At 51.2% G+C, this 19,723-nt stretch overlaps 2 protein-coding genes across 2 annotated transcripts; both read right to left on the reverse strand.

The window, feature by feature from the left end:
- Positions 1–1,160: 1,160 nt before the first annotated feature.
- On the reverse strand, positions 1,161–5,185 carry LOC308619905 (proteoglycan 3-like). The gene is made up of 6 exons (XM_081239162.1): positions 5,168–5,185; positions 4,655–4,789; positions 3,893–4,206; positions 3,076–3,207; positions 2,139–2,238; positions 1,161–1,331 (listed from the first exon to the last, which is right to left on the reverse strand). The coding sequence occupies exons 2-6, from the start codon at positions 4,713–4,715 to the stop codon at positions 1,273–1,275; spliced, it is 666 nt and encodes a 221-aa protein (XP_081095288.1). The 5' UTR covers positions 4,716–4,789; positions 5,168–5,185; the 3' UTR covers positions 1,161–1,272.
- A 5,839-nt stretch (positions 5,186–11,024) lies between these two features.
- On the reverse strand, positions 11,025–13,435 carry LOC308620835 (bone marrow proteoglycan-like). Its single transcript, XM_081240727.1, has 6 exons — positions 13,172–13,435; positions 12,614–12,657; positions 12,270–12,553; positions 12,092–12,125; positions 11,791–11,981; positions 11,025–11,263 (listed from the first exon to the last, which is right to left on the reverse strand). The coding sequence occupies exons 1-6, from the start codon at positions 13,342–13,344 to the stop codon at positions 11,051–11,053; spliced, it is 939 nt and encodes a 312-aa protein (XP_081096853.1). The 5' UTR covers positions 13,345–13,435; the 3' UTR covers positions 11,025–11,050.
- Positions 13,436–19,723: the final 6,288 nt, after the last annotated feature.

Below are 19,723 nucleotides of genomic sequence, written 5' to 3' on the forward strand. Positions count from 1 at the left end.
CTCTCAATGTCCCCAGGATGTGAGAAAATGGGAGAAGCAGAGGAGACCTGGGGCTGTAGAACCAGCATTGGAGCCACACAGCTACAGATGCCCTGACTTTGGGCCCAAGGCCCCGGGATGAGGGGCTTCCCTGGTGGCACAGTGGTTAAGAACCCGCCGGCCAATGCAGGGCACACGGGTTCGAGCCCTGGCCTGGGAAGATCCCACATGCCGCAGAGCAACTAAGCCCGTGCGCCACAACTACTGAGCCTGCGTTCTAGAGCTCGTGTGCCACAACTACTGAAGCCCACGCGCCTAGAGCCTGAGAAGCCCGCTCACCGCAACGAGGAGTAGCCCCTGCTCGCTGCAACCAGAGAAAGGCCTCGCGCAGCAACGAAGACCCAACTCAGCCAAAAATAATAATAAAAATAATAATAATATTTTTTTTAAAGGGCCCTGGGATGAGAGGCAGCTCCTTCCTGAGAATGCGGCCCCTCTAGGGAGGGGAGGTAGGCTGGGGACCGGGGAGGGGACGAAGGATTCGGGGTGCAGTGAGGAGGATAGCCACCCTCCTGGGAATGGGGTGGAGAACCATCTCAGAAGAAGTTGGGGCCTCTGAACTCACACACAGGTGGCTGGGAGAGTGGAAAATAGGGGCCATTGTCATAAGTGACACAGACACAGGTCTAGAGAAGCCGGCTGCCCCGACAGACTACTTTCTCTTCCCCGCTACGTGGTTAGCCCAGGTGGCACCTCAGTGGTCCATCCAATTCTTGAATCCGCCACAGAGCCTCCATTTTGGAAAGCCGCCACTCCCACCCCGCCCCGCACACTTTACTGAATCCAAACAGAGCAACAGGGTCAGTTCCCCACCCCCTCACCAAAGGAGTTCTTCCTCCCAGAACCTGGGGGAGGTGGGGCGCGCGGTGTGGAATCCTCGGAGCCGGAACGAGAAGGACCGCCGCCTGGTACGCACTCCGCCCCCAGGTGGCGCTGCAGACACACCCCGGGGCCCCGCCCCCGCCCCCGCCCCCCCCAATCCGGCGCCCTACTCCAACATCTTTTCCTTTCCTCAAAGTCCCACCCCACTCCCCACGAAACCGGAGCGAATGCTTCCAGGATTTTCCAACCCAGAGTCCAACTCCTCTAAAGTGCTCAATGAAGAAACAAGAGTCAGGAGATGCTGTGGGAAGTCTGGCTTTATGATCCGGAGAGGCTGGGGACAAGTGCCAAGGGTAGGACAGAGGCCACCAGGAGGGCGTGAAGGGAGGATCTCCGTGCCTCTGGCTTGGCTTAGAAGGCGCAGACGAAGGGCAGACGTGTTTTGCATCGAGCTCGTCGCCAGCGACCCCCTAGCGGTAGAGAGCACAGTGATGTCAGCTGCCCACCTGCGTGTGTGGCCTGTGCTCCCTCCTCCCCTCCTCAGGCACCTCATATGTCACCTTTGCCTGCCGTAGTCATGATCCGATGGCCACAGGTTTCCCACACATCCGGACTAGCCATTGATCTCTTCCCTTGCAGAGGCAATGTGCTAAGTGCTTTATATGGACTATCGTTTAATCCTCACAATGACTCTCCAAGAGGTCAGTGCTGTCATCACTCCCGTTTCACAGATGAGGAAACTGAGGCTTAGTGGGAGTGAAAACTTGCCTGTGTCTCAGCTGGCAAGTGGCACAGCTGGGATGTGAATCTCGGCCATCTTACTCCAACCCATATGGTCCAGCCATTGTAATAAGTTCCCTCACATCTGGCAGCCATGCTGTTCAAAGCTGGCAAATTATGTCAGCCATCCTTAATGCCCGCATCTTCACCTCATGCCTCGTCCACACCTTACATTCACATCTGTTCCTCCCATCTGTCCCATATTCACTCCTTGTCGCCATCATATCAGAGGAAGGAAAGGAGCCCCCAGGCCCCGAGCCCAGCTTTGCCTGGGAGGATGGAGAGTCCCCATCTAGCCCCTGTACTGGGAGCCTCATCACCTGGTTTTGCTCTAAGGAATCCCTACATCTCAGCCCTGCTCACAGACAGGGACATTGGTTCTCCAGTTGGAGGGAGGGTGTGGGTTTGGGGAGGTGTGTTCAGGCAGCTCAAAGGGACATGTGTGGGAGTCCACCTTGCCACCCCTTCCCCTTGTCCTGGTGCCCGGCCCCCCTCACCTCTGGTGCTCAGGGCCACACAGCGGCCTCTCCCATTCCCAGGTTGTCCTGAGGCCCAGTGTACAAAATTCCAGGCACTGCAATCAGTCCAGTGATATTTCTTGCACCGGAATTAGAGAAGAGAGAGGCTGGGTCAGAGGGCAGAGGTCCAGAGAGACAGACAGATTCTGGGTCTCCAGAAAGCCCACTGGGTATCCCTTCCTGAACACTGTATATATAATCTCCTCTCACTGACTACCTGCCTAGGATCCCGTTGAGACCCATCCCTGAGCGTTCGCAGGCAATGACAATGGAAGAGCAAACATCACTTCCGGCTATCACACAGAGTAGGCTTCCCCAACTTCACTGTGCACACAGATCTCCTAGGGATCTAGTGAAAAATGCGGATTCTGATTCAGGAGGTCTGGGGCGGGGCCCAAGATCGTGCATGTCTAATGAGCTACCCGGTGATGTTGATACTGCTGGTCCGTGAACCACACTTGAGAAGCAAATATAATGGCACTTATTTGTCCACAATCCCAAGGCCACTCTGAGAGAAGGACCCTACTTTAGAGATGAGGAAACTGAAATTTGGAGGCAGTCATTCAGCTAGTAAGGGACCAAACTAGATATAGAATCTATCTCCTAACGCCGGGAGTGTGCTGGTAAACGTGTAACAACCAGCTTTGGGGGAAGGTGAGAGGCTAGAGGGAAGAAAGAAACCTGATTTGTAATAATTGTCAATTTCCTTGGTGTAAATGCATCCACCATGGCAGATTTCAAGCTACAAGCATGAAGCCACTGAACATGGAGTTAGGAAGAGAAGCACTCAATCATCAGTTCTCCTAAGCCGGTATGAGCCAGCTTCAGCTGCTGGGATGAGGCTTTATGCCAGCAGGTGGTCCCTTGAGGCAATCAGAAAGACCTTCGTGTACCTGGGAGTTGGCCCCTCGCTTACCCGGCCCTTGATGAAGCCTCCGATCCAGACCTGTGCTTGGTTGATCCTACTGACCCAGACCTGAATGCGATAGTTGAAATTGGAGTTGTGGATGGAGACGAGGTTGCCTCGGTAGCACTTCCTGCATATACGCTGCAGAGAGAAGAGGTGGGGTAGAAAATTCACTGTTTTCTCTCAAGTCCCTGAGTCTCCAGGAGAGACCCCCTCATCCCTTTCCAAGTCAGAAATCAGGGATCTATCGCCCCCCTGAATCCCGTCTCTTGTTCCTTTATTTGGTGTCAGGAACTTCTTGCAGAAAAGAATAATATTCAGAATAACTACAGCCACCATTTACTGAGAGTTTACAATGACCGAGGGACTATTCTAAATACTTTCCATGTATTATTTAAATCCTCTCCACAACTCCAACAGGTGGTACGGTACACCTCCATTTTACAAATTGAAGATACAGGAGCCCTGAAAGGTGAAGTGACTTGCCCAAATAAAATGGCTGGTGACAAGCAAAGCCAGGATTTAGCACAGGCATATCTTATACCAAAGCTTTTTATCTAAGCCAGTGGTTCTCAAAGTGCGGTCTCCTGACCAAAAATATCACCACCTGTGAATTTGTTATAAATGCAAACTCTTAAGCCCCAGACTTGCTAAATCAGAAATTGAGGAGATGGGACCCAGAAATCTGTGTTTTAATGAGATTTCTAGGAGACTCTGATGCATACTCGGCTTGGAGAACCATTGGTCCAAATGACAGGGGACAGAAGTTTGCCTCCACTCTTGTCTCCTCCACCTGGTCCCCCATAGTAACCTCCCTGCCATTTACCTGAGCTTCCCGAAACTTCCTCGGGGTCCGCACCAACATGAAGCGGCAGGTCTTGCACCCAGGACCGCCTGGAAGCTGAATTGTGTCCTCTTCCTTAGGGCACTGCAAATCCTTGTCTAGGGCAGCTGGGTCTGACTCCATGGCCCCCTCATCCTCAAACGCATCTTGATAGCTGGAAGCCACAGCGTCCTCTTCCTCCGACTCAAGCACTCCATAATTCAGGGCCAGCTCTCCCTCCTGTTCCCCCGAACCTTCCAGATCCTGGCTCAGGTCAGCCTGTGTCTCTCTGCTGCCCAGATGGGAGGCATCATTCTCTGGAAAGAAGAGAAGAGGTAACCTGCCCTCAGGCCGGGCTCTCTGTTCTTGCAGGACCACGGACAGCTCTGATGGCCCCACTCAGCCTTCCGAGGGACGCCATCTGGAACCAAGACTGGAAGGATCCCTTGGGGGTTGGGCAAGCCAGAATTCTTGCATCACACACCCAAAGGCATGAGAACCTGGCTGACACCACAGGTGGGGTATTTTGGGAGTGGGAGGCAGCACCTGTGAGAAGCCCTCATCTTCACAGGTGGGTGTTTTTCCTTGCAGAAGAGCCCTGACGGAAAGTTCAGGTCACAGTTCTGAGTCCAGGAGAAATCTAACTAGAGGTGGGCTGGGTCAGCTGAAGAGGGGAGGCTGTGGCCCTGGCTCACAAGAGCAAAAACAGATGCAGGAAAGAAGAGAAAAGAGAAAAATGGATGAGGGCGGAAGGGGAGGACTTACCCAGATACAGAGCAGAAACTGTCCCCAGCAGGACAAGAGGCAGAAGCAGGAGGCATTTCATATCCCCTCAGTCTTGTGACAGGGACACAGCTTCACCTTTCCTCCTTGGGGACTTCTCACGTGTCTGCACGGCCCCTGGCACACAGTGGAGATGCAGTGTTTGCTTCACTGGTGGATTAAAGGGCAAACTAGAGAGCTTCCTTCTCCCCCCGTGAACAGACCCTGAGCTGGAGAGTCAAGAAAAGAACAGGGGGTTGTCAGCTCAAGTACAAAAGACCCTTTATCCTGAGAGCTCCATCACTGCTCCCTGGGGCAGCACTTAGCTCAGATGCTAGCCGCCATGGGAACAGGTCTGCTCACATTGAGGGCCAATTTCACTCACACTGGGGGTGAAAGGGGAAGGATAGTGGCCATAATGGTCCTAAGGACAGGCCTCCAGGGTGTTTGCCATATAGGGTCCTGCTTCCCCCAGCCCTGGCCCTCTCCTTCCCGGGCAGCCGAGGGAGCACTTACGTCCTCAGAGTCTGGAGCCTCCACTCGCAGTGCCTCTGGCTCCTGGGTGCCAGAGGCAACCCTTATACTGGGCTTTTGGGGAAGTGGGAAGAAGCCAGGACGATTGCCCCAGGCTTGGGCTGGTGGGGGCGGGGGGGGGGGAGGACAGTGGAGCTGATAAGAGGTTTGCTCTGTCCTCCCACCCTTGGGCCCTGCTCTCTGCTGGGACATCAGGGACCTGCCTCCTGCCATATGCAGGTGCCCAAACATCCTTGTATGCTCGAGAAAGCTCCAGATGACTACTGTCCAGGCATGATTATCAGCACCCCTAAAGGGTCCCAGTCTGAACAATACTCTTTAGCCCCAGGAGCAGTCTTCCTCTGGTCAATATTCCAGCAAATGAAGTGGAGAATCCCAGGGAGAGGGAGACCACAGGAGAGGAGGTGGGAGATGAAGGGGAGACTCAGCCCTTCTGAGCTCTTATCTAGACCAAGTACGTTATGTGCATTGCATCCTTGAAAGCTCACCTTCCTAACCTCAGTCCCATGAAAATGTATGATTAGCCCTACTGCACAGATGTGAAAAATGAGATTCAGAGAGGGAAAGTGACTTGCCAAGGTTATGCAGGAAGTGGGGGAACTGGGATTTCTAAGTCTTTGGGGCTCCCAACATTCTCTACCCACCCCATCTCTCTCTCTCTCTCTCTCTCTCTCTCTCCCACCCTCCCTCCTTCACTCTCTTCCTCTCTCTCTCCTTCTCCCTCTCCCACCCTCCCTCCTTCACTCTCTTCCTCTCTCTCTCCTTCTCCCTCTCCATCTCTTTCTTATCTTTAATATGTGAAAAACTTATGCTCCTTCCTTTATGCTGTGGCTCTAGATCAAGTTTCTCAACCCTTGCACTGTTACTATTTGGAGTCAAATCATTCTTTGTTGAAGGTTGGGGGAGGGGCTGTCCTGTGTCTTGTAGAAAGTTTAGCAGCATCTCTGGGTCTCTACCCACTAGATGTCAACCGTGCCTCCCCAGATCATGTCACTCAGAAATGTCTCCACACATTTTCAAATGTCCTCTGGAAAGAAGAAGTACCCCTGTTGAGGATCACTGATCTAGAACATGCTATTTTGTCCAACCTTGAGGCATATCTTTCTGGTGGGGAGGCAGCAGCTGGAATGGAAACCTTCCTGCAGAGTCATTCAGATGCTCTGTGGGCCAGCCTCCCCACACCACCCCGACTCCCCATCTCCCACCAGCCCTCTTTCATGACCAAGGTCAAGACTAAGGGGAAGGCACTTGCCTCAGTTGCAAAATTTAAGGGGACACTAAAGAACTCAGTAGTCAAGATAAATAAATATTTAATGCCATCTTTCTTAAAAATCAGAATCGATGTAAAGCTACCATGATGAACAAAATGTCAAAATATTAATCAACCAAGTTCCAGCCACATTCACTGCAATCCAAGGAGAGGCCAGCAAGTGCTGAGCCTTGATTTTGCCAGACATCACTGCCAAGAGCTTGGGGCCCTGTCAGGGTGGGTGACTCCACTCTGTGATATCCTAGCTGGGCAGTGCATATTTGTTCCTTGGATTCCAGCCCAGCCCTCCAGCGCTCAGGGCATCAGGGACAGGTCACCCAGAGGGTGAAAAGGCCTGGATTCCTTCCACTCCTCTGCCCTCTCAGGGGACCTACAAATGGAGAAGTATCTGAGTGGTCACTTCTGGGCCTGAATTCAGAGTAACGGTCTCGGCTGTTATCTCCCTGGCCCAACGGACGCAACCCTCAGCTTATCTAACTGACTTGGCGGTTGATTGTCTAATTCCAGGGCCCAAAAGCCTGGTCTCCAGAGTTCAAGCAGGAGACTTCCTTAGCTGGGGAGGGGTGGAAAACTAGCCCCCCTCCCCATTATTCTCCCCAGTCCTGGGGCCCAGGCCAGGGGCCTCATTTCACTCAGTGGTTGGGATGAGCAATAAGGTTGGTTACTCCCGTTAGCCAGCACCACGATAAGCTTTACAAGCGTTGTTTCATTTAAACGTCCCTGTATTACACATTAGGAAACGGCATCTCAGAGAACTTAAATAAGTTACCCAAGATTACACAGCAAGTCAGAGACAGGCCTAAACCAAGACCTTTCGGCTCCCTAGTCACCCCCACGCCTGCCTTCCCTCTACTTCCTCTCTCTGGCCTGCCTCTCCCCGGGGTTGACCTTGGGCAAAGACATCCCAGGGACTTCAGGGCCCTGCTCAGTCACCACGGTGATGTCTGATGTAAAACTGGAAATAACTCTATTTTTTTTTTTTTTTTTTTTGGCCATGCCGTGCAGCATGTAGGATTTTAGTTCCCTGATCAGGGATTGAACCCACGCCCCTCGCAGTGGAAGCGCGGAGTCTTAACCACTGGGCCGCCAGGGAAGTCCGGAAATGACATTTTTGAAGGTCTACCACATGCCAAACACTATGCTTCATTAAGGCTTTCCCATCCATTATCCTACTTACTTAATCTTTACAATCATCCTGCCAATTAGACACTGCCATCCCAGCGCGCAGACCTACCACACAAGCTCAGAGAGGTGAAATAACTTGCCCAAGCTCACACAACTAGTTAGAAGTGGCATGTCTGACCCTAGTCTGTTTGACTCCTACATCCTTGCTTTCTTTGATTCACCCAAATGTGTTACTCCCAGACTAGCCAATGGTGCCCACCTTTTCAGCATCCATGAAACGCCAACTCTCTGGCTTACTGTTTGCATCTATCTTCACAGGGGTTTCAAACTCTGTCTCTCGTCTCAAATGTCCATCCAGCCCCACGTTATGCAGAGGGCAGCATAGTGTGACGTCTTGATAGAATGGAATCACCATTCCAGGGTCAGCCCCTCTGGGTCTCAGTTTTCCCATCCGTAAATTGAGGCTAAGGACAGGACCTACCTCAAATGAGATCAGCTCCAGTAAAGCCCTCAGAACTGCACCTGGCATGTGGAGCTGGGGGTAGCCCTTGTCAGGAAACTGAGACCGAACTGTGACCCTCATCAGCAAGTAAGCGCTGAGAGCTGCTTGAGCTCCCGCTCTGTGTCCGGCATGACGATGCAAGGAACACTAGGGTTACCATTGTAAAGACACAAGCTGAGCTTCCCAGAGCTTCGTTAGCGTCATTTTGGACAGGAAAAATACCACACAAGCCCTTATTTGGGGACATAAGGCCAGTCCTCTTATTTCATTGAAAGCTTTTTTTTTTTTTTTCTTTTTTCTTTTGCGGTACACGGGCCTCTCACTGTTGTGGCCTCTCCCATTGCGGAGCACAGGCTCCGGACGCGCAGGCTCAGCGGCCATGGCTCACGGGCCCAGCCGCTCCGCGGCATGTGGGATCTTCCCAGACCGGGGCACGAACCCGTGTCCCCTGCATCGGCAGGCGGACTCTCAACCACTGCGCCACCAGGGAAGCCCTAAAGCTTTTCTTGAGGATGCATCTTTAACATGCATCCTGTAATGTGCACTGTAGCGTGCACTGCTTGAGGCGTTGTCACGGAGGGGATGCACCCACGTAACCCAGGCCAGGTCAAGATACAGGATGTTACCAGGAGCCCAAATGCTCCTTCATGTCCCCTTCTTGACATTAATCCCCCAAAGGAGACCTTTGTGGACTGGAAGTCACGCTTCTGTCACAAACCACTGCCAACAAGAGGGATTTGTGAGGAATAAAACAAGGTCTCACCTGAGCACAAAGTCTCCTGATACAGACACTGGCACCTATTTAGTGCTTAATACATGAGGGGTTTTCAAAAAGAGGGGATGTGTGTATACGTATGGCTGATTCACTTCACTGTACAGCAGAAACTCACACACCGTTGTAAAGCAGCTATACTCCAATAAAGATCAATAAACAATTAAATGAGAGATTTTGTTACTCTTTATTAGTAGTACTGGAATAAAGAGAAGCAATGCCTCCCCACACCAGAATACAAAGTCCATGAGGGCAAGGAGGGAACGTTCTCCCAGTGCATCCTCCACGGCACACAGCACAGGGCTGAACTCGTAAGAGTGTGTCAGAATTCCACCGTCACTGAAACCAAGAGAACAGCAGTTACAAAGGACCTCAGTGTGATTTCTATCTTTTTCAACTTCCTGTGCAACCTTGCATAAGTAGCCTCTTCTATCTGGGCCACCAGATAGAACGGAATCCCTGGGGCCATCTGTACTTCTAAGAATTTGAGGAGCCCTGGAGGAAATGGGCTTCGGAGCATTGATGCCTTACTTTCTGCTCACCTCCCCATTAGAGGGAGGGTTCAGAATGCCTTCCTTCCTCACCTCTGATTGGGACTCCCTCATCTCCAGCTGGGTTGGAGTCCGATGCCCCAAGATGAACCCGAGGGTAGATGAGTCTCTCGTGCCTCCCCTCTGTGCTCTGTCCCCATATGATCATGTCCTGGAAGCAGCCGACACTTCCAGACATGAAATCCTAATGGTTGAAAGAACACGCTCTGGAGATACTTGAATCACAGCACGGGTCACATTTAGATGTTCAGCCTTGGGTAAAAAAGCAGGTCATAACTCCTCTGAGCCTGGTTCTGTACCATGGGATAATAATTACTGATCAAACAAGGTCATCGGGCTTCCCTGGTGGCGCAGTGGTTGAGAGTCCGCCTGCCAATGCAGGGGACACGGGTTCGTGCCCTGGTCTGGGAGGATCCCACAGGCCGCGGAGCGGCTGGGCCCGTGGGCCATGGCCGCTGAGCCTGCGCGTCCAGAGCCTGTGCTCTGCAATGGGAGAGGCCACAACAGTGAGAGGCCCAAGTACCGGAAATAAAAACAAAAAAACCAAAAAAAGAAAACAAGGTCATCTTTGTAAGATGCCTGCCACAGCAGGGGGTACTTTGTGGGTGCACAATAAGAGGTAACAATTAGTAGATGCTGTTGTGCTTGTATTACAAACATCTGTATGTTCCCGAATGGCAGGGAGCTGTGTCTTGTCATATTCCCAAACCTTACACAGAGTTGGACCTATAGCAGTTTGTCTTATATTGAGATTCCCCGGAAACAGACCCTGAGGCAAGGATTTGAGTGCAAGTAGTTTATATGGGAGGTGCTGGGACAGTCGTAGGGAAGAGGAGAGTTCATGTGGGGAAGAGAAGACAGCCAATAAAATGTGTGTTATAAAGCCAGCTACCTCAGTGGATAACTGGAAGTTAATCCCACTGGGAAACGCTGGGAAGCAGTGCCCGATACTTGCCCCAGAATTATTCCACTTGAGGGGGCAAAGGACTGGGGTACTCATACACCCACTCCTGAGAGTTGTGGGCTGTTCCCAGGGACATGTTAATATCCTGGCACATTAAGGCGATCACAGGTTGTGGGAGAGGAAGAAAAGGCCCTCAGACGTGGAGATGCAAATACAGTACATTGAGAATTCACCTTGAAAGTCTGGAGAGAGATGCGTGGTGTCCTGGCAGCACCTGCAATGCACGAGCCCGGTAATTGGGTGTCCTATGAAAAGAGCCACCTGAGCCCATTCCTCTGTCTCGGGCCACACAGACCCCACCCCATGCTCCATCCTCCTTGAGGGTGATAACTTCTGTTCCTTTTCATGAAAGACAGTAGGGTGGGGAGGTGTGGTCCTTGTATGGCAGAAAGCTCGTGGGTGGGGCTAAGCAGAGTAGATCAATGATTGGAAGAAAAAGAAATCAGTTTCAGGAAAACAATTTTATTGCTGGGGGCTGGAGGGGAGGGGATGGGAGGAGGCTGCCCACAAAGCTCCAGCTCAGTAGGAACAGATGATCGGGAGGCCCACGCCACAGGGAGCTCGACGCCAGTGGCCTCCTGTGAAGACGCAACAGGAAGGAGTCTCAGCCTCTTGTTCTCCCTGACTCAGCACCAGTAGGGCCTTCCCCTCTCCCTACCCCACACCTCAGTGGAGGTGAGTCTAAAGAGCCAGGAGGCCTCTCCTGTGCAGGGTCTGGCTCTTCCTGGAGCCTCCTCCCTGCCAGGCCTTGCCATTATTCATCCCCACTCCCCCCACCTCACTTCCGGTGCACAGGATCACACATCTACCAGCACTGCCCCAGAGCTGGCCAGCAGCCCCGTATGCAAAATTCCAGAGAGTGCCATCAAGCCAGCAAAAGCGTGTGCAGCGACCCTAGGGGAGGCAAGAGGTAAAGAGGTGGCCTGGGACATGGGCAAAGGGAAAGCAGGTAGGCAGAGCTGGGACTATCCCTACCTGACCCTCCCGCTGCCTGCCAGACATTGGCCCTTAAAGGACCGCTGGACCACAATGGACACAGTTCTGGTCAACTGAAATGTAGATCCACAGTGCTTGTCACCATCACATTCTATGCATTCCAGTGACACCCCCATCCTTTTGGCTCTAACAAGAGGTAGGGCAGGAGTTCCAACCCCACCCTACAGACGAGGAACAAGGCTCACGGTCTTGCCCAGGTCCTATAGACAGTCAGAGACTGAGCAGAACTCCCACCTAAACATCCTGGTTCTAAATGCTTGGCTGTTCCCGATGCCTAGGCAGCCCCCTTGTTGTCTCACCCAGGTGTCCATCTATCCCCAGTTCTTCAGGGGATTGTAGAGGAGAAGCACAGACAAATCTGCAGCAGGTTGAACATGGGCTGGGGTCAGGGGGTGCTCCCCACTGAGACCTGGGACCCCTCTTACCCAGCCGGTGACCTGGCCTCTGATCCAGACTTGGCCCTGGTCGATCTGTCTGACTAAGCACTGGATCTGGTAATTCAGGCTGAAGTTGTGGATGCAGATGAGTCTGCCCCGGTAGCACCTCTGGCAAGTCAACTGCAGGGCAGAATGAAAGAGGAAGAATGGAGTGCCTGTCCCACAGGAATTCACGTCACCTTAGTCCTGGGTGTCTAAGTCTCCAAAACTCACCCGCCACCCCACCAGCCCCACAGACATTTGAAGGCTAGAGATTAAGATGAAACTTCTGTTTCCGCATGACCCTCACCTCTTACCCCCAACACCTCTGCGGGTCTCAGCCTCTGCTAACACCCCCAGGGTCCTCAGTGCGGAAAATGACCAGCGACACAGAGGCTGGAGCCACCAGCTCCCCATCGCCACCCTGGGCCTCAGCCTCGGCCACTGGCCACTCACCTGAGCATGAATAAAATTCAGGGCCTCCCCACCAGGAGGAAGCGGCAGGTCTTGCATCCAGGGATGCCCTCCAGTTTTACTGTGTCCTCATCCTTAGGACACTGAAGGTCCCTGTCTACCTCATCCAAGGCTGCGATGGACTCAACAGCCCCCTCTTCCCTGGGGGCATCTTCACTTCCAGAGCCCCTGTCTTCCTCTTCCTCTAGCAGCATCGGCTCCTCCACAGGGACCCCCTTTGCCTCACTTTCTGGCACCTCCCCAACCTGAGGCAGGGTGTCATCTCCCAAGGGGCTCTCAATGTTGGACATTTCAGTTCCTGGCAAGAAGAAAGGCCAAGTGCCCCTCCTTCACATCTTCCCCTCTTCCTCCCCAGAACCACGGACAGCTCCCTCCTGGCCCCAGGCATTTGCAAGCTGAGCCCTGGAAGAAGAAGAACCCGGAACAGAGCCCACCCCACCCCAGGAGAAGCCAACCTCCCACATGAGGTCCTGGTGGTGACGGGCATGAACTTAGAGTCAGGCAGTTGTGGGTTTTGTTCTGGTTCCATCATCTACTAGCTTTAGTTCTTCATTTGTGACATGGGTATAGCACACCACATACCTCATGGGGATGCTATGAGGATTAAAGGAGATAAGGCATAGAAGACGCTTAGCACAGCACACTCGGTGAGCTCAAAGTAAAAGAAGTGATCATTTGATCATCGTTTGCATCTTGCAGAAAGGACAACATTGAGAACGTCACAGTAGAACCAAGACTGCAGACATGCAGATGCCCTGAGGAATCCCTTCAACTCCAGCTCTAGAGTCCCCGCTCCTTTCTGTGCAGAGATCCTGAAATAGGGGATGGCCAGAGAGGAAGGTGGCTATGTGACTCTGACCGTATAAACTATAGAAAGGAGTCAAGTAGAGAAAGAAAGGCTCACGGTCAAGGAGACTTTCTCAGATGAAGAGCTGAAACTTTCCCAAGTAGAAGAGCCAGAAGTAGGTGGAGTTTCATTTTGGCTTTATCCTGCAATGGAGAACAGAGTTGGACACACACACACACACACATACACAAGAGCCACACCATTAGGGGACCTTGAGAGGGAGGTGGAGAAAGAGAAAGCATGAATAGAAGTCAAGATGGGATGGAAAAGCTACTGCTGTGCCCACGCCCTGATGCTCTAGGACACTGAGACCTCTTTCTGAATAGAGTGAAGCAGACCATGAGGGGCAGCCAAGGCTGACTTTCCTGTGGGCTTGGATGGGAAGAAGGGAGTATTACCTTTCTTTGTTTGTACTTAATGGTCTCCGCAGAGTCTACGAAAAAAGAGAGGATCAAGACAACATGATTGTTGGCCTTCTTAGGAACTCGCAGCCCTTGGAAAGCATGTCTCCTCTTCAAAGCTCAGAAAGCCACACACACCCTCGCATCCTCCATGCTCTGCCTTCCCCAGCCAAGGAGAGCTTTCACAGAGCTCAAAAGAAATGTGATAGGCTGAGGCTGAGAAGTCCTGACCCTGCTGACATCTGAGAGCCACACACAGTCCCAGCCAGCCCTCTAGAACCTCTCAGCCTGAGTCAGGCACCTCCCAGGAGATTGAACATTTACTTAGGACCAGCTCCACTGCAACAGGGAAGGCACGCACTAGCCCAGAGCTCCTCCTGGGTCCCGAGGCGCACCCCAAACTCCGTCCTCCTTCACTCCATCCCACAATGATGCTTTATATAGGAGCTTTTTAGGAAGTTCTCCAGAGGCAGGAGGGTTTGCCTCACAGCCTGAGGGAGATGGGAGGGCTGAAAAGAACCATTTCTTCACATCTCTGGGGAGCCCATTCATTCTCTCCTGACACCCCTTTCAGGAACCTGGGGGCCATTCTGGGCTTGCTCTGGGCCAGTGGTTCTTATCCTGGGCTGCACTTCAGAATCTCCTAGGGAGTTTTCCAAAATACACAGCTCTCCGGCTTTACTGATGGGGATGTGACTGCCACAGATACTTTGGAAACACATCTGTCAATATCTATTAAAATTAAAAGTGTACAGATCAGGACTTCCCTGGTGGTCCAGTAGTTAATACTCCATGCTTCCACTGCAGGGGGTGGGTGTTCCATCCCTGGTCGGGGAACTAAGAGCCCACATGCCGCAAGGGGCAGCCAAAACAAAAAAACGTGCATAGATCATTTGATCCATTTGAGTTTTTGGACATTATCCTTTGGAGATAAAAGTACCTATAAATAAAAACACTTTTACAAAGTTGGGTATTGCTTTACCATTTACAGACATCAAAACAACCCATATCCATCAGTGGAGCATTGAGTAAAATGTGGCTCATCTATTCTACAGAATATAATGTGACTCTTGTTTGTTTGGTTGGTTGGTTGGTTGGTTGGTTTTTGGCCGTGCTGCGCAGCTTGCGGGATCTTAGTTCCCCGACCAGGGATCGAACCCAGGCCTCAGCAGTGGAAGTGCAGGGTCCTAACCACTGGACCTCCAGGGAATTCCCCAGAATATAATGTGACTCTTTAAAGAAGATATGGACCTATATCTGTAAACCTGAAGAGATGTGTATGCTGTACTGTGAAGTGAAAAAAGAAAAGCAAAATACAGAGAAATACTTACAAAAGTATGAGAATACTTTTGTAAAGAATAAAAACATATGTGAGTATCTATCTGTGAGTTTCCTTTACATAACCACAGACTGTAGAGCTGGCGTACTAAACGGGATTCACACCAGCCTGCTTACTTTGGTGGCCTCCAAGAGTAGATGAAGCAGAGGGAAGAAAGGGGAGGGAGATTGTTGTTTTCCTTCTCTTTATAGCTCTGCATGTTTCAATGGTTACGATGTGTGTACTCACTCTGAAATTTTGCAAGAGACCTTATTAAAGAGTTTAAAAATACACAAACCCCTAGGGACTTTCCTGGTGGCACAGTGGTTAAGATTCCGAGCTCCCAATGCAGGGGGCCCAGGTTCGATCCCTGGTCAGGGAACTAGATCTAACGTGCATGCTGCAACTAAGAGTTCACATGCCACAACTAAGGAGCCCACATGCCACAACTAAGGAGCCCACCTGCTGCAACTAAATAAATAAATAAATAATTTAAAAATACACAAACCCCACCTTGAGAAATTTTGATTGGCTAGTAGATCTAGAGTGCAGGGCAGACGTATGCCTTTTTAAAAAGCTTCCCAGCTGATTCTGATGGAAAATGTGTCTGAGAATCACTGTCCTGGGGATGTCTGAGCACAGGATATGCTCACATCTGCCTAACCCCACTTTCCTTCAAAACTTAGCCACTCAGTTGGCCAGTGTACCAGCCTTGATTATGGTAACATTTACTGCACATTTTAAACCTCTGTGCACTGCATCTATTACCTCACTTACAACAGCCTAGTGTGCTAGGTAGGTGATATCTCCGTGGTTCAGGTGAGAAATCCAAGGCTCCATGCGGCTCCTAACCCACTCCCCACACCCCCTCCCCATATTGGATCAAACTCCATGTGTTTGTCCTTCAGAGTGCTTTCTGGAGTTAGTCATTCTCTCTTTATTGTGAAATTATCTGGTCAATGGGTCAACATCTATCTCCCTCCCTAGACTACAAGTTCCTGGATAGCAGAGACCATGTCCGTTTACTCACCTTTGTAGCCTTGGTGCCTACACATAGTAGTGCCTGCACATAGTAGGTCCTCAATAAACATTGTTGAATGAATAAACGAATGAATAGTTAAGCAAATTGCTCAGGTAAATAAGTTGGGATTCAAATCCAGTTCTCTCTGGCACCAAATTTCTCTTCCCTTCCATGTGCCTGTTGTATGTCAAAAACTAGGCTGTCTAGGTGGAGACAAAACACAGTAAATTATAATCCTTGCCCTCAATTTGCTTGCAATCTAACTGGTAAGGGGAGACACATCCCGATAAAACAAGAGGAGATGGGTTAAGACCCAAGCTAAGAGGCACTCTCTGCTGATTCAGAAGAAATTCCAGAGTGGAAGAGTGTAGGTAAGGCTCTAGGAAAACAAGGAGCTGAGTCTCATCTGGATGGATTTGTGGTGAATCGAAGGGAAGGAAACAGGTGGTCCGGGTAGAAAGAAGGGCATGAGCAAGGTGTGCAAGTGGTGTGACATTGGCATGTGCACAGGACAGGGTCCTTTCATAACTCAAGTCAATAATAGTATGCACCTTGGAAGAGGGTGGGCAAAACAGGGAACCAGTACATCCCATCTTGAGCCAAGGATGGAGATATCCTTCTCCTGTATCCACTGACTTAATGAGACAGACACAGGAATAAGGGGACGACTCAACGAGAGCCAAGACAGGAGCTCTGAGCTGCGTTCTGTTCACTCCCATCCCGGGCCGCCCTGGCAGGGCCACTTTACATGTATGTGGAGAGAGCTATTACAGGCAGACAAGGACAGGATGGAGCCGACTCTTAGAGCCCAGTTGGTGGCTTGGCGCTGGCTTTTTTCTGGTCACACCATGCGGCTTGCGGGATCTTAGTTCCCCCGACCAGGGGTCGAACCAGTGCCCCCCGCAGTGGAAGCGTGGATTCTTAACCACTGCACCGCCGGGGAAGTCCTGGGAAGTTCTCCTTTAGGTCACACAATCCACAGTCTGAAATCCACAGCTCAGTGAACACAGAAATTCCATTTCCTCGACATCCAGTGGAGGTATAGAGCAGTGGCTGAGAGTGTCGGTTCTGGAATCAGACAGTCCCAGTTTGAATTGAGACTCTACCACTTAGTAGCTGTGTGACACTGGACAAGCTTCTTAACCTCTCTGTACCTCATTGTCATTGTTCATAAAGTGGGGATAACAACATCTGCCTCGCTGGGAACGAATGAGATAGCACGTTTGCAGCAGACACGCCGTGAGCTGCACAGCCTCCGCCTTGCCTTCTGGCTTCTGGGGTTCCATTTCCTAGGGATCTCGGTGGGGGCCAGGCCTCTTAGTATGGAAGACAGATGTGACAGATAGACTCCCAGCTTCCTTCATAGCTAAGGCACGACTAGGCTCCATCAAATAGAAGCGTCTATTCAAGACTTCGAATGGAGCTAGGGACCAAACAGTGGGGGCCAGGAAGACCGCTCTCTGGTGGCAGTAATGATGAGGCTGAGTTCCTGGGGACCTCCCTGGTGGTCCAGTGGTTAAGAATCCACCTTCCAATGTGGGGGACGTGGGTTAAATCCCTGGTCGAGAAACTAAGATCCTACATGCCACGGGGCAACTAAGCCCACGCGCTGCAACTACTGAGCCCGCACGCCAAAACTAGAGAGCCTAAGTGCTGCAACTAGGACCCAATGCCGCCAAAAATACATAAATAAAATATTTTTTTAAAAAGAGAGATTGAGCTCCTGGGGCTGCAGTGGTCATAGGGCTAGAGGATGGACCCAAGGTCCAAGCCTTACCGCACCCCGGGTGCCAGCCACAAGGTCTGAATCTCAGCAGCAGCAGTGGGATCTTCCCCAGACCTGATCTGTGGCCTGGTTTTGGCCTCACACCTGGTCCTCTAAGCCCTTCCTGCAAACTTATGATCTACCCGCTTTCCTTTTTTTTTTTAATAATATTTATTTATTTATGTGGCTGCATCAGGTCTTAGTTGCAGCACACAGGATCTTTGTTGAGGCATGCGGGATCTTTCATTGCAGTGCATGGGCACTTCGTTGTGGCACACGGGCTTCTCTCTAGTTGTGGCATGCGGGCTCTAGAGCACGCAGGCTTAGTTGCCCCGGGGCATGTGGAATCTTAGTATCAAACCCACATCCCCTGCATTAGAAAGCAGATTCTTAACCACTGGACCACCAGGGAAGTCTCAACCCCATTTCCTTATTTTTATTTTTATTATTTGGCTGCGTTGGGTCTTCGTTGCTCCCTGCAGGCTTTCTCTAGTTGCAGCGAGCAGGGGCTACTCTTCGTTGTGGTGCGCGGGCTTCTCATTGCGGTGGCTTCTCTTGCTGCGGAGCACGGGCTCTAGAGCGCAGGCTCAGTAGTTGTGGCGCTTGGGCTTAATTGCTCCGTGGCATGTGGGATTTTCCCAGACCAGGGCTCGAACCCGTGTCCCCTGCATTGACAGGTAGATTCTTAACCACTGCGCCACCAGGGAAGCCCCCCATTTCCTTTTGATAAATTCGTTTTTCTCTCAGATCAGCCAGGGAGAGTTTCTTTTGCCTGCCACTAAAAGCCCTAACAGATACAGCATTTAGCACAGAAACTGGCATTCAGTTATTGCTCAACAAATGACAGCTACTTGTGTAAGTGACTGAGGTCTTTGGGCTGACCCACATTAATCAAGTTCTCAAGAGACCGATGTCTACATCCGGTACCAATGATATAATTTAGGTTGACCTATATCCGCAAGGGACCCACTTAGGGCCCTCTGATCAGCATGTTCTCTCCCTGCATCCCAAGCTACAGTGTGCTCAGTTTACCTGGATTTTGAATGGAAGCAGAGAGCTGGAGGTCTCGGGGCCCAGTGCCTTTCAGCCTCAGGCCTGCCTTCTTCCCCCAAGAAGTGCTGGACAAACATTGCAAGATCCTGAGTCTTAGGAATCCCCCTTTCTACCTCCCAAAGTTACTCCAGAGCTTGGATGACCCTAAACAGACTCAGTCATCCATTTCCTTATCAGCACTCCCATGGGGGATCCCAGCAGACAACCCCTGTATTTCATCTTTCCTGATCTCATTCTCAGGGACTCATCCCAACTTTAGGCTCATGGGAGAGCTTGCTGTAGCCCCGGTACAGCCTGTGCAGGGGCAGACCTGGCACTGAGGCATCTGCCCTGCCACAAATGTGCACACGTGTCTACAGGGCGCTGAGCAGAGGTCACCTTGGCGAAGGTGGCCAATACCAAGGAGGTCTGGTTTATGTCCCTCCCATGACCAACACAGAGCAGCTTGAAGGTAGAAAGCACTGCAGCTCCAAATACCCAACTCACACTACTCAGCCCTCATCTCCACTTGCACCCTCCCCACACCCTGCCCCAGGGTTTATCAACCTAGAAACGATGAATGGATTCAAGGGGCCATGAACTCTGCAAACATAGACAACATATGGTGTGATGTTTCTCGGGTGAGTGTTCAAACCATCCATAAGATGGCTCTATGGCCTCCCAAAAGGCAAAGGAACTTCTCACTTTACTGGATGATCTGTTCTCAAATTGCCAGGAATGACCTCCATCCTTCTCCACCAAAAACGTCCTCCTTGGCTCTCGTAATCAGCGGAATTCTAAGACGGCCCTGAAGATCCTTCTCCCACTCCCGTGCACATATGGTGCATAATCCCTGGGACTGCACATAGGGACAGAGGATGGATTTTACTCCTATGGTTGTGTTATATTATATGGCACAGTTGACCTTATGAAAGGGAGAATATCCCGGATGAGTCTGATCTAATCAGGCAAGCCCTTTAAAGTGACTGGGCTCCTTCTGAAGTCGGAGATTACAAACATGAGCAGGATTCAACCCAAGGGAGGCTCTCCATTGCTGGCTTTGAGGACGGAGGGCAAGGAATGT

This window comes from Mesoplodon bidens (genome assembly GCF_964165515.1).
Source record: "Mesoplodon bidens genome assembly, chromosome: 7".
In the NCBI taxonomy this organism is placed as follows: Eukaryota; Metazoa; Chordata; class Mammalia; order Artiodactyla; family Ziphiidae; genus Mesoplodon; species Mesoplodon bidens.

Bases quoted from the DNA above. Each gene is read 5' to 3' on its own strand.
- LOC308619905 (XM_081239162.1), bottom strand. From the start codon at position 4,715: ATGAAATGCCTCCTGCTTCTGCCTCTTGTCCTGCTGGGGACAGTTTCT. The intron at 3,208-3,892 runs GTAAATGGCAGG...TTCTCTCTGCAG, and splicing joins GGAAGTTTCGGGAAGCTCAG to CGTATATGCAGGAAGTGCTA. The intron at 1,332-2,138 runs GTGAGGGGGGCC...CTCTACCGCTAG, and splicing joins TGTGGCCCTGAGCACCAGAG to GGGGTCGCTGGCGACGAGCT.
- LOC308620835 (XM_081240727.1), bottom strand. From the start codon at position 13,344: ATGCTTTCTCTTTCTCCACCTCCCTCTCAAGGTCCCCTAATGGTGTGG. The intron at 12,658-13,171 runs GTCTCCTTGACC...TTCTTCTTCCAG, and splicing joins TCAGCTCTTCATCTGAGAAA to GGCTCAGCTTGCAAATGCCT. The intron at 12,554-12,613 runs GTTCTGGGGAGG...TCTTCTTGCCAG, and splicing joins CCAGGAGGGAGCTGTCCGTG to GAACTGAAATGTCCAACATT.